The sequence below is a fragment of the Rattus norvegicus genome, chromosome 19 (assembly GCF_021556685.1).
Source record: "Rattus norvegicus strain SHRSP/BbbUtx chromosome 19, alternate assembly SHRSP_T2T, whole genome shotgun sequence".
NCBI classification, from domain to species: Eukaryota; Metazoa; Chordata; class Mammalia; order Rodentia; family Muridae; genus Rattus; species Rattus norvegicus.
In genome coordinates, this window is record NC_141552.1 from 37,841,070 (window position 1) to 37,854,994 (window position 13,925).

The 13,925-nt window shown below is 40.7% G+C and overlaps 1 protein-coding gene across 2 annotated transcripts; it reads right to left on the reverse strand.

Annotated features, from left to right (window-relative positions):
- Positions 1-1,644: 1,644 nt before the first annotated feature.
- Dlg5l6 (discs large MAGUK scaffold protein 5 like 6) lies at positions 1,645-6,323 on the reverse strand. 2 transcript variants are annotated; one of them, NM_001432085.1, is given in 6 exon segments: positions 1,645-1,917; positions 2,038-2,143; positions 2,866-3,032; positions 3,666-3,809; positions 4,981-5,139; positions 5,985-6,323. In NM_001432085.1, coding segments are annotated over 4 exon segments (387 nt in total). In that variant the 5' UTR covers positions 4,992-5,139; positions 5,985-6,323; the 3' UTR covers positions 1,645-1,917; positions 2,038-2,078.
- Between the last annotated feature and the right edge of the window lie 7,602 nt (positions 6,324-13,925).

Consider the following 13,925-nt stretch of genomic DNA (forward strand, 5'->3'; position numbering starts at 1 on the left):
AAGGCCCTATGCAGGCTCTCCTTTCGTTGAAAGAGAAACTTCAAGTGCAATGTGGTTCTTTATTTTCTTTCTCTAAAGCACAGAGGGCTAGGGTGGAACATAGGGCTTTGAGCATGTTCGGCAAGTATAGTCACACTGAATCAAATCCTAGGGCTGAAACCCTATTAATCTTCTACAAAATTACAGAGCAGCCTGGATGAAGACTCTCAGCTGAAAAGGTGGACATCTCAAGACAGGCACTGAACAATGGCTGACAGACTTGACTGAAGAGTGGTAATGTTTTGATATCTCATAGGAAAAGAAGGCCCCTCATACCACACTGTACTCTAAGGACAGTTTCTTCAGGTTAGGCATGACATGAACTATTGTCTCATGTCACAGATGTCAGTACAAAGTATCCAAGGTGTTGTATGCCAATGGTAGCATTAACAGAACAAAGCACACAGTGTCATGAAGACATAAATTATGAGTTTGTGTAGCAAGACCCAGGCCTCTTCCAGGTTCTTAGATAGTAACGGAGAACCTCAAATACGGTAGTGATGTGATAGTGTGGTGTGAATCTAGTTACAACTAGCTTCTATTGTGACACAGATGACTCTTTTTGTGTCATGTTCAGCTTATAATTGATGACTAGACCTAAGCATGAGAATAACCAAATACTACATTGCTTCTCTAGCTACTGAGCTTTTAAAAGCCCTGGTGTGACAGCAAGCTTTTGTGGACATTGTGGATTGGTCCTTCTGTACTTTAACCCTCTGAGTCACCTCCACTCTCAGGAAGTTAGTTCAATTCCATAAATTGGAAATCAGTCACCTGGAAAAAATACATTCTCAATACGATCCCAGATTGGACATGGAAAAAACTGTAGCTTGAACTGTCCCACCTAGGTTCTGGGCTTGCACAGGCCTGCTCTCCAAAAGAAACCTGTATTCACAGCATCAGGCTACATTCACTATGGATGCTCTTGAGGATCCTCCCTAAATGACTCAGATTAAAATAATTTTCTTGCTAACACTCAAAATATTCATTATGCCAATCTGGCCTACAGGAAGCTAGTTTCTATTCTGTATTTTATCAGGTGAATAGTATATATGGTCATCATTGATAACAGCTGAAAGATCTGCTCTAATATGGAAACTAAGTGATCCTGGAAGATGATCCTGACCCACAATGAGCAGTGGGAACACCAGAGCCCTGTAGGGATGTCTGGCAACCTAACACATTGAGCGTGCATGGTTTAGTAAGTTCCCAGTGAATACATATCTCCTGAGATCTCTCTATTTAATGGGAGGTGATCCTGTCCACCTAATACAGCACATCATATGGAATAACAAAAGCCACCTGCAGGAGCTGTGATGATGACTCACAGGTTAGAGCATCTGCTTCTCTCTCTGAAGAACCACATGGACCCTAACAATTGGGTAAAGCATGTCAGTGATTACATCATACAGTGTGTGTCTGAGCAACAGCCACATTATCCACACAAAAGACACTATCACACTGGGTACCCCTTGGTGACTTTGAATTCACTTATTAGCTCAGGCTCCATGGAACATGCAGAGATCCATCTCCAGCTGTCAGTTCTAAGTCCACATGAGGGGACAGAACCCTTGAGTAAGAATGATGGTCTTAAGAGTCAAGAGATAGAATTCAATTTTTATTCATAACGAATATATTTTTACAATAAAACAGGATTAAAATGAATAAATAAAAATATTTAAAAATATTTGAAAGTGAAAAATAGTAACAAGAACATATAAATATGAAACAACAAAAAGAAAACTTCAATTAAAATCATAACAAAAATATTTCTAAACAGCATATTCTTAACATTTAGAAGCACAGATGTATTGCTGTTTCTCCTCTAGCACACATAATGAAAGGCAGTCCCCCAAGTTGTCTCTCAAGTGGTGTTTTCTGAAGAAGAAATTGAGTAAGACCTCAATCAGTCAGGCTGGCTTAGTGTTATATAAATTTAGGGTCTCTAAGAAATGACAAATTAACTATGAGGAAGAATACTCATCCAAAAAATGTCACCGTTCAGGATGTTTGTCATCAGGGACTCCTGAGAAAGCAACTTATTCTTCAGGAAGCTCTCTTACTGGTGTGTGTCCAATTCTAGCTCTCTTGCACTTTCTGAGACCTGGGAGAGGAAGGCAGTTATTCAGACACTGATTTGGTGGGGAAATGCAAGCCAGCTGTCAGAATGCTGCCTTCTACCACCTCACTTCTATTGGACAGTCGACATGGACCTTTTAACTGATATCATTGTTGCCAACTCTGCAGGCAGGGCAAAATCTCCAGCAAGCCTCACTGTAATGTGGGCTGCCAATCTGGGACCCAGACTTATACCAGAGCAAACCAAGAACAGGGCAATGGGAAGAGACCTCATTGGGTTGTAGGAAGAAAGGAGACGTCCATATGTCACCAAGGTTAAAACCAATGACAAGTTCTACTTTGACATTTGCACTTGGTTCTTATCCCTGAAAGGTGCTTCCTACACAAGAAGTCACATGACCACAGGGTGTCATTTGTCAAAGATCCAAGAACTTGTTCAAAACTCTACATAGCATCCAATCTATCATGTGGATATGCAATAATGTGATATGTTATTCATCTGTCACTATTTCTATACTGCAGCTTCAAAAAGAGCAGCAAAATATACTTGCAAAATAATTCAGTTTCTGAAAAGTGGTTAACTTCCCAGAATACTTGTGCATAGGCAGAGCAATGAACAATTCTGTTACATGAGGTGGTTGGCTGGTTGGGAGTGTAAATTAGAAAGGTGGTAGGAGAAAGCAAAGATGAATCAAATTGGCAAATTTTATCAGATATTGTTAAGATAACACAGCTGCTGGCCCCTACCAGATGATGCTGGGTCTGGAGGTTGCTGGTCTTTATCTTTCTTGTTGAAGTCAACCAAATATTTCTGGTGCAGTGCACAATCAAGATGTACCTCCTTGCTCTCCTGCTTCAGTGGGAGCAACTTCTTCCTACATGTGTTCTCCATCAGGAGCTGGTTGAGCAGGTTTCTGGAAATACAGTCTGCATAGTAAGATCATGCTGCCCCTTTCTCCCATTACTACTCCTAAGTCCCACTAACTCTACCAGGTCCCAGATACCCATGAAGACTTAATAAAATACATCTCAATACATATAATGCTGCTGCACAAACCACAAAGAGTTAATTCAGGGAAGAATAAAATGTTTGTTTGGCCCGAGCACCAATTAGTGTCCACATCTCTCAAAAAGAACATGGATCTACAACTAATCATGAAAGCCAAGTGCATGGGGGCAACATCAATTTGTAGTGGGCCAAAACCCTGAAAGGAGGTCAGTAGAATCAAGAGAAGGTCATCCTAATCATGTGGTCCATGCACTTAGTTTCGTAAAACCTGGTATGACACCATAGGTCCAGGTCAGCCTAATCACTTTCTGCTGACTTCAATCAGTACTGTTCTATCTGGAGCCTTCTGAAGATGCCTAGACAATCCTGGGATGATTAACACTCTTTTGTGGAACTGAAAACTGAGTCCTAATGACCCTGGCACACTGATGTGTAAACAGCACAAGAGATAGAATCATAGCTGAAGACTGTCCAATCCAGAACAAAGAAATCAGAAATGGCCATTCCACAGGTGATAGCCTTTCTGACCAAGACTTACCTAGAGAAGGTCATCTCCTTCTTCAGCTCATGGTTGTTCTCATGGATCTCAGTGTTCTCCATCACTAAGTTGTGCAGAATTGACATGACCACCTCCTCCATTCTCTCCAGATCTTCATAATATGGATTTGGCCTGAAATAGGGCCTGACCCCAAATGATAGAATCCAATGAACATCAGCTTTTAGGAATATATGAACTCAGGGTGGGTCCTGTAATACCCCAGTCCTGGAAGGACACCTTCTGAATTCTACATATTGGGATCTTCACCTTCAGAAATGTGTTTTTCTGTGTCCAGGACACCAGAAGCTCGGCATTCAGATGGAGGGTTCCCTGGCTCCCTTTCTTCAATCAGGAGGAAATCTGCAGTCAAGCCAGTTAAGCTATCAAGAGCCTAGGCCACACCTCTCCATGCTCCCCCACCCCCAACACACCCAGAATCCTGTGATTTCTTTTTCCTGTTTTGATAACAGAACATATACCACACAAAATTATACTTTGCACAACTAATCAAATATACAGACAATTGTGGCCAATAGGCAAAGAACTGTGCTTTTGACAGTTGGGCTCCCAGAACAAAGCATTCACATCACCATGAAAGTGTTACAGGTAAATACTCAGGCCAAGATATTGACCCCTAGAATCCAAGTGTGCAGGGAAATATAAACATATAAAAGTTGTGCATATGCATTTGGATGTATACACACACAGACTCACAGACTGAGACACACCCACAAAAAAAGAGAAATGTAAACAGAGTCAGAGAAAGAGAAAGAGAAATATGGAAACAGAGAGCACTGTGAGAACCAGGAGAAATGCATGCACCATTGCTGTCTCAGAGGGCAAGACACACAGACAATAACAAACAGGCCTGAGCTTGAGACCTTCTAATCAAGCATTGAGATGAACAGTGTGGGACCAGGCCCCTCAGGCTGCTGCCTGGATCTTCCAGCACTCAGTCCCCTGCCTAGCAAGTACAGAGACTCACCATAAACTCACTGCAATTACAATCTTGCAAAGCCACAAGCTGTCAAGGGCTTTCCAAATGCACCTGGAACTCACTCTCCCTGACTTTATCCCTGAATTCTTCATTCAGACAACAAATCCTGCTTTTCAATAAATGGAAGCAGATGAGTCCATTTTCCATCTCGCTCCTCAGGAAGGGTCAGGTTCTGAATCTCCTCTATATGGGAGATGAGGTTTAGCACAGGGTGGTTAGGGAGGCACAGCTTTCTAGAGCCCAAAACCTTAATAGGATAAGATGAAGGTGACCTTGCAGACCCAGGAATGAAACAAGAGCATTTGGAGTGATTCATACCTGTTGTTCATGGATCTCTCTGTCAGAAACCTCAGGCGATCTCTCAGGTCATTTCTCTCCTCGGTAATGAGCTGCAGCTCTTTAATCAGCCTCTCCTTTCCTTCTTGGCCTGCTTCTTACTTAGGTCTGTCCAAGAGGATGATGTTTCTCTCCCAGTGTCTGTAGGTAGAAGAACACAAGTGAACAGACATAGGGAGAATGCAGAGTGTACATAGACCACAGTGAGTCCTAAACAGGAGAACAAGCCTAGAACCCAGTGTCATTGCAAGGAGTTTGGTCTGTGCTTAAGAGACCTCCTGAGTGGATCTCAGTTCTCCCACTACTCTATAGAGACCAAGAGATGTAAGCAGCCAGGTGTTCCCTATGCCGGACATCACGTGCTTACATGTACCACGGAGATGGCTTCTCCAGGATTATTATCAGCTGAACAGGGTACAGCTTGGTTTCAGAACCTGCACCCCTGTGGCTTCAGAACTCAGATGATAAATTCACCATCCACAAAACTTGAGTGATTGGAGACACTCAGATGTCCTACCCTGATACTCTAGGCCAACAACTAGGATTTAAAAAGCATTCCCGGGGAGGACATGGTCAACAGACTTATCAATTCCCCTATTTGAACACCAAATGCCCCAGAAGTGCCAATAGGTTACAGGCTGTACCTTGGTCTACCCATTCCAAATAGTTTTGTTACTGTAGAAAAATGCGTGTAACACACAACCTCTAATATATAAAGCTAACGATGACCCTGCCAGTTAGAAGAAATCAGAGGAGGTCTAAGAACATAAGGTTATTGCCTGGAGCACAATTCTCCCCCTGTTACTCTGTCAGATATCCACTGTATTTAAAGAAGCAATGATAGTGAAGTACATTGCTGCCCTGTCTAAACTCAGAAAAGGTGGACCCTCCATGACTCCTGATGGTGTTATTATATCAATGTAACATAGCAAATGAACTGTGAAAGTAAAGGCCAGAAGTTCACAGTACAATAGCATTGACCTTACCATATCCTCCCTGTGGGGATGGGTAAACCAAAGTTCTGAATTCCTTGACCCTCAGGAATTGTGATATTCGTGGAAAATCAATTCCTTTTTAGCTGTTCTGGTTGTTGTGGCCCATTGCTAGAAAGGTCAGCTTAAGCCTGCAGCCCCCCTGACAGGAAGCTCAACATACACTGCCCAGAACGTACTCCACATTCCCCAGAAGCCCTGTGGTCCATCATTACTTTGGGACAAAACGCTAGACTCCTTCACTCTAGTTTCTCCACAATCGATGTTCCCCCTCCCAAAACGCTTGAGAAGACGGGAAAACATGTCTTATGGGGTAATCGCCAGACTCAGACTGAGAGAAACTAGGGCACTGGTTGTCACTACAACACTGGTGACATCACAGAGGATGCCAAGAACTCTCTAGGAGACAATAGAATGTCCAAGAAGGGACAGCTGATGTCATGGGGAGCAGACTTTGCCTCCCTGCTAATGATCTCCCTGTATTGAGCATAAGCTGAGGTGCCCTTTCCAGGAGACTTTCCTGGGGAGAGCCACTGAGCACCTCCTGCTTCCAAAGCCAAATTTTCCTCAAGGCTTGATTAGAAAAACCTTAGTAATTCCTATGCATCTAAATGAATGTTTCCTTCCATATCTTGCCCCAAAATGTCTCATCCTAACTCAAATTGTCCTCATTCAACAATGTTAGCCATTAAAACTTCCTGAGATTTCATACCAGCTTGAATATGCAGTCAAAAGTTCTCCTGTCTCATTATGTACGGGTGCTTTAAATCACATCAAGAAACAGTCTGCATGGTAGGTTACAACATGGGTGTGTGTTAGGGGAACACTCATGGAGTCATGTGCTTAGCAATTGACAATTGCCAGAAAATTCCTTAAGAGAAAGAGTTGAAGTCTTATGGTGCTAGGAACAGTGTGGAGACCAGTTGGCAGAGGAAAGTGAAATATTGGAACCACCAGTGAAGGCACCCTGATGCTGCTTGTGGGGTTCTCCTCTCTGCACCAATGTTGCCAAAGGAGCACTGCTCCCAGGCCTGTGTAAGATATACCATGAACTTCTATCAGAAAAATAAAATAGTCAAGAGATATAGGGGGTGCACATAAACCTCTAAAATGAGAGTATAAACATCATTAAGTTGATAGAGCAAGGTCCCAGCACCTGAACTCTGGGAAATGGCCACCCCACCAAACACAAAAGCATCTATCATAGTAAAAAATGAATACATTAACATTAATAAACTAGATAAAATAAGAGAAATTATGGGATCCATCAGATAAGAATTACAGTCACAATATTTAGTCCATTTGTATTTGACAAAATTGGAGATGGTACTTCATTCTCTAAATGATATTAGTCTAAAATTTTGTACCTAAATCACTTTCTATCACTTTTTAAGCTTTTATATCCTCTATCTATCATAACTTGCATTTCTTAGCCATAATATATCCTCTGAGACCAAAAGTACTATTGTTAATTCTAAATAATTTAAGGGTTTATGTCTTTCATTTTATAATTTTACAACTCTTTTGTGGATATATGGTCTTTTTTTTCCTTTTTCTTTTTGTAGCTTGCACTAAAAGAATGTTTTTGCTCTGATTTAGAGAAGGATGCAATGGTGGAGGACAGACCCAAGGGGAGGGTAGATGAATGGAGTTGAGCTGCATGATGTGAGGTTCACAGAGAATAAATAAGTTAAAAAAAATAAGAAATGAGCACAGTGGGGATAAAGCAGTGAATGCTTGGCATGGAGAGGTTTGGCAGTGGACTGGGCATTTTAGGGGTGGGGTGGGATTGGCATGGGTTCTGGAGTAGTAAGGATGGTGTCTGTTCTTATCTTTTAGGGAAACTCCTCCGTCCTCTCCCATCCCTCCCTGCCTCCACCCCCACCTCCAACCACCATAACTGCCTCCTACCACAGCAGCAGCTTCTGGGCACTGGCCTCTTTCTGCTCAAGCTCTTCTATGTGCTCGGGGGTGGTCCATCTTTCAAAAGTCCCAGGCAGTGGTCAGACCACACACACTCTCCTTGCATCCCCATCCTCTGTCAGGACTTATGGTGCTAGAGCGGTTGTCGCAGGAGTTCTGATGCTGCTGTGGACTGTCCATCGAGCCCTGCTTTCTGGGCCTCCCATGTCTACCCTGTTCCTGTCCAGGTTCCTGGCTGTCATATTCCTGCACGATGGTGAACAAGGGTTTTTTTTCTTATTCTCATAACAGGAAAAGGTTAAGACTAAACTATCTAATCTTCAACCCCATCCAAGATCTGAGAAGGAGAAATGTTGCCTGAAGAAAAGGAAATTCAGAGCAAACAGCTTCCAAATCTAAAGAAATGACAGAAATTGTTGGCTACCCTGACACTCAGTCAGCAAACATTCCTGTGTCATTGTGGCATCCACCTTCAACTCACTGGGCCAGGAGCTCTGACTACAATCCTTTGAAGCAGGTCACTTGAAGGACTATCCTATTTTTTTCTCCAAAAACTGGGACAATCGACTTCCCCATGATCCACTTCTCCACAGTCAGGACAGCTTTCTGGCAGCAGTAGAGGTAAGTGGGTAGTATTTCACCCAGTGGCCACTTTGTCACATTTGAAGGAAACTCCAGGTAGGGTTCTTTAGAGCCCATCATCTTCTTCAGAATAGATTGGGGACACTGCCAGGAGTTGAGGTCCCTCTCACTGTGAAAAGCCTTTAACTATTAGGACATCTGAAATGGCAGATTCTTCAGATCTCTAAAGGATTTGAGAACCACCTTTGTTATGGAAAGTCTATCTCAGTGGACAAATGTAGCTTTTTTCAAGGGAGTTACTTCCTGCTTAACTTTAAAAACATACACAGGCAGTTAAATAAAGCTTATTTCTGTACCTAACTAAAGCAGTACCTAACATGACTGGAAGACTGATTGTTTATAGTTGGAAAGTACTAGCTTGCATTCCTTAATGATCCATGGCAGTGTGCAGTAGTAATTTTATAGAATTAGAATTTTATACCACATTGTGAATAAGTTGCATATACTTATATCTTAAACAAGAATTGAATTCTTTATTTTAAATTGTATCATCATTCAAAATCCATGCCATCCGAAAATATTTGAGACTTGGTGTTGCTTTCTAGTATAAAAAGAGGTAGAAAAATCTATGCTTTTGTCATTTTAGCCCCTTTCTCCTGCTTTCCCACAGCATTAGATAGGAGAGAAAAAGGTTTGAGGAGACAAAGAGGAAGGAAGACATCCCTGATTCTAATCTGCTTTACTGTTTCCTCCCTGACCATGGCCAGTAAGAACCTGCAACCAACCCCCTAACTGACAATAAACATCCATAACCCACGGCAGACAAATAAACACCCACCCATCCTTCCTCTTGAGAATGAGGGGGTCATTGTCTTTTAAGTTGTGTGGGGGGTGACAACATGTTTTGGGGACCTTACAACAATTGGGATATTTTCTAAATCCTGGGAGATCTTGCAGTTTCCTATGCGTCCAGGCCCTGGGTGTGGAGGGATTAACTGAAGTCCTGGCTACACGAACATTTGAAAATACAAACACACATTCCTACCATTTGAGGAAGGTCACCCAATATCTACCCTTTGAAGTTTGCTCAAAACAATTAGTCAATTAGTTTCTTTTTTTTTTAAAGATTTATTCATTTATTATATATAAGTACACTGTAGCTGTCTTCAGATACACCAGAAGAGGGCATCAGATCTCTTTACAGATGGTTGTGAGCCACCATGTGGTTGCTGGGAATTGAACTCAGGACCTCTGGAAGAGCAGTCAGTGCTCTTAACCACTGAGCCATCTCTCCAGCCCAGTCAATTAGTTTCTTATTTAGCTTTAAGTAACTTCTTAGTACACAGGCAGAAAGGAGACAGATTGTTTGCCAAAATTATATTAATTGCTTCTAAGCCAGTCAGCAATAGAGTTCCTGTAGTCCTTTGAAGTCTCATCAGAGAGGCTCTATTTTGCACAGTATTTACAATACTTATGTCTCCCATATGGCAAACTAAAACAAACTGTTAAGATCTGCTTAAATAATTCAACAGTTTTCCCAATCCAAAGTCTCCCACCCTCCTCCAAAAAAACAAGAGATTCCTCACAAAAACAACTCCACTCACTCTGGTAGCAGTTTATATATCAGTCACATTTCTGCTACTGCAGAAAAATACCATGACCAAGAACAACTCAAGGAATACAGTTCTTCACATTGTGGTAAGCAACCCCCAACTGCACAATTATTTCGTTGCTAAGTCATAAATGTAAGGTTGCTACTGTTTTGAATTGTAATGTAAATATCCTGTATAAAGTATGTCTTATATGTGATTGCCCCCTGAAGGTGTTGCAACCCACAGGTTGAAAGAAAGGAATTTGTATGTGGTGGTGGGAGGGGGGTTGTGGGTTTTTTGTTTGTTTGTTTGTTTGTTTTTCCTCTTTTTCAAAATCGAGATGCTGATAAGAACATAGGCAAATATCTGGGTCTTCAATTTTATTCCATTAGTCATTGGGTGTGTCCTGATGATATTAACATTCATGTTTTTCTTTTTTACTATTCCCCACATGAACGTGAAGTCATTAAAGGTGATGCCTCCCGCAGTGGTTTACGGTCTTATTATTTAGCAGCATCTGACTCCGCTCCTCATTTGTGCTTTCACATGAGTTTTGAGATTTTTTTTTTCATTCCCATGAAGTTCTGCATTGGAATTATGATGGGATGAATTTAAACCTGTAGATGATTCTGGCAGGATTCAATATGACAATATTAATCATACTGATACAGGAAGATGAGAGGTCTCTTCATCTTTTGGTTTCCTCAATTTTTTCTTATGTTTCTCAATGATTGTTTTTGTAACAAGTCTTCATTTCCTTAGATTTATTACAAGATATCTATTCTGAATTAGTTTGTTTTCTTGGTATATTTGTTGATATTTATTGTTGGTATAGACGAATTCTATTGATTTTAATGGGATTTTAGTGAGAGGGTCCATAAGATATAGGCATTTTCTAGTGGAATCATAGTGGCCTTTATATATGGATCATATCGCCTGCAAATGAGAATGCTCTGACTGCTTTCTTTCATTTTGACATGCCTTTCCATCTCTCTATTGTCATATTGTTTTGGATCTGACTTCACATACTAGTTGAATTAGATGAAATGAATGAACTGTGACTTATACCTGATTTTAGTGAAAATGCATTAAGATTTTCTGGAGTTAGGATGCTTTTGGCCTTGCATATTGCCTTTCTAATGTTAAGGTATGTCTTCTCCATATCCCAGATTCTCCAGGACTTTTTCATGAATCACTGTGAGATTTTGCCAAAGAAATTGTCTGCCTCTAGTGCAGAGATCATGTGTTTCCTGTTCTTGGTTTTATGTGGTGAATTGTTTATTCATTTGTACATGTTGAAACATTCTTGCACCTCTGGAGTTAAGCCAGTGTCATCATGGTAAGTGATACTTTTGGTATATTTCTGAATTATATTTGCCAGTATTTTATTGAGAAATTTTTCATTTAAGTATTCCTTCCAATCTTAATTTCTTTTCCATGCTGCAAAGAGTCACCATGGGCAAGGGAACTTATAGAAGAAAGAGTTTATTGCGGCTTACAGGTTCAAGGATCATAAGTCTTTGATCATTATGCTGGGGTACATGGCAGCAGGTAGGACACCATGTTTCTAGAGATTTACCTGAGAGCTTACATCTTATCTGCAAGTTGGTCACAGAGAAAGTGAGTGTTAACTATAAATGGTATTGAATTTGGAAACCTCAAAGCCCATATCTTATAATTCTTCCCGAACATTTCCACTAACCAGCAACAAACATTCATATATATGAGTTTATGGGGGCCATTATCATTCAAATCACCATATTCCACTCCCAATTCCCCATAGGTTCTTAAACATATCATAATAACAAATACATTAGCTCAGCTTCCAAAAACCCCTGAGTCTTTCAGTCTCTACACAGTTTATCCACAGTGCTTTATGACACTCCAGGCAGTCCCTTAATTATTCCCCCTATGAAATCAAAAGGCAAATTACACACATTCAATGTGTAATGCCAAAAATATATATTATCATTGCAAAGGGAAGTTGGGAATGTGGTGAGCCAGTTCAAGGCATTAACCCAACAGGGCACACTTCAAATTCTCTACTTCTGACGGATGACAAAGGGATTAGATGGGCCCACTCCCATGGCTTTGCTGACTGCAACATAATTCCTAAAACTGTGTTGTATCATATAGGTCTGTGGTGCTTGTATTTTTATTGTCACTCATTTCTAGGAATTTTAAATTTTCCTCTCTTGGCCCTTTCAGTAGTGTGTTGTTTGTGTTGCTTACTTTCTGTGAGTGTGTGTAGGTTCTGTACTTTCAATTGTGTGATACCAGTTTGATTCCTTTGTGCTCAGATAGAATGCATGACACTACTTCAACATTCTTAAATTTCCTGAGCGTTGTTCTGTGTCCTAATCCGTGGTCAATTTTAGAGACAGATCCACAGGCTGATAGAAAATTATGTATAGTTCAGTGTAGTTTGTTAGGTCCATTTGACTGATGATGTCACTTAATTCTGCTCGTCCTGTTTTGATTATTTGCATATGATCTGTCAAGTGGTCAGAATATACTATTAACACCAATCACAACCACTGTTATAGCTAATCTGTAGTTTCATATCTATCTGATAATATGTATTTTTAAATTTAGGAAGTCTGTGTTTAATATGTCTATATTTAGAGTTGTAGTATCTTTTGGTAATTGCAAATAATGAAGTGAATGTCCTTACATGTTGCAAACAGGATTGGTTTGAAATCTATTCTGTCAGCTGGATAGAGAAACCGCATAGAATTGCTATAGGGACTTGTTTCTTAGTTCTGTTTCCCTAGTATATCCTCTATATCTCTCATGATGGTAATCCTGTTTCTGGCTAAGTATAAGTCAGTTTACTGGGGAATTGAGTTTAGTAATATGCAAATGTTATTTAAATCTATGTATTAAATTTTGTCATTTTGTTAATTTTTATGGTTTTTATTGGATACTTTTGATTGACTGTCGTAGTTTTATTAAATTATTTCCTGAGTCCTCTGATATTTTATCCTTCCCTTCAAACTAAAGTATTCCTTTTAGGATCCTGTTTAGTGCTGGCTTAGTGCTTATACATATTTTGTAAATTTATTGATACTATGCCCTTATCAGCACAGTAGCTGGGCAGCTGCCTGCCCTCCATGGTATCAGATCTACTTTCCAAACAATAACGCTCAACTCTTACTGACTGTGTAGCATCTTGGCTGTTCTTTGTTCCACTTGGACAGCCCTCAGGACCAGGCTCTCCTCTCCCTTAACCATGGCTGCTGTCCTCTTCCTCTCTCCTCTCCATCACACACGTTCTTCCTTTATTCTTTGGCAGCTTCTTCTTCCTTCTTCCCTCCCCATGATCCTCTCTAGCAAAGCCCTCAGAAACTCACCTCCCCCATCTCTCTGCTGTGCAGCTGTTGGCTGTGACCATCTTTATAAGCACAATTAGCTAGGATCAGGGTCAAGTTTTTTTGGGGTTAACCAGTCCTGAGTTCTACAAATTAGCATTAAATACAAGCAGAATTAAGTCAATCCACCACAGGGACTTCTTTTGCTTTGCTTTAGCTTAAATTTTATTTTACCTTTTACTTTTTATTTTATTTTTGGCTTTTTAAAACTAATTTGTTATTTTATTTATGTATATTTCAAATGTTCTCCCCCTTTCTGACTCCCCTTATCAAACCTTACATCCCATTACTGCTCACTTTGCTTATATGACAGTGCTCCCCCACTGACACATATCCATTCCCACCTCACACCTCTAGGATCTCCCTTGGTGGGCAACAGACCTCACCAGAGCCAAGGGCCTACCACCCCATTGATGCCGGATAAGTCAATCCTCTTCTACACAGTTACCAAGAATCATAGACCCACC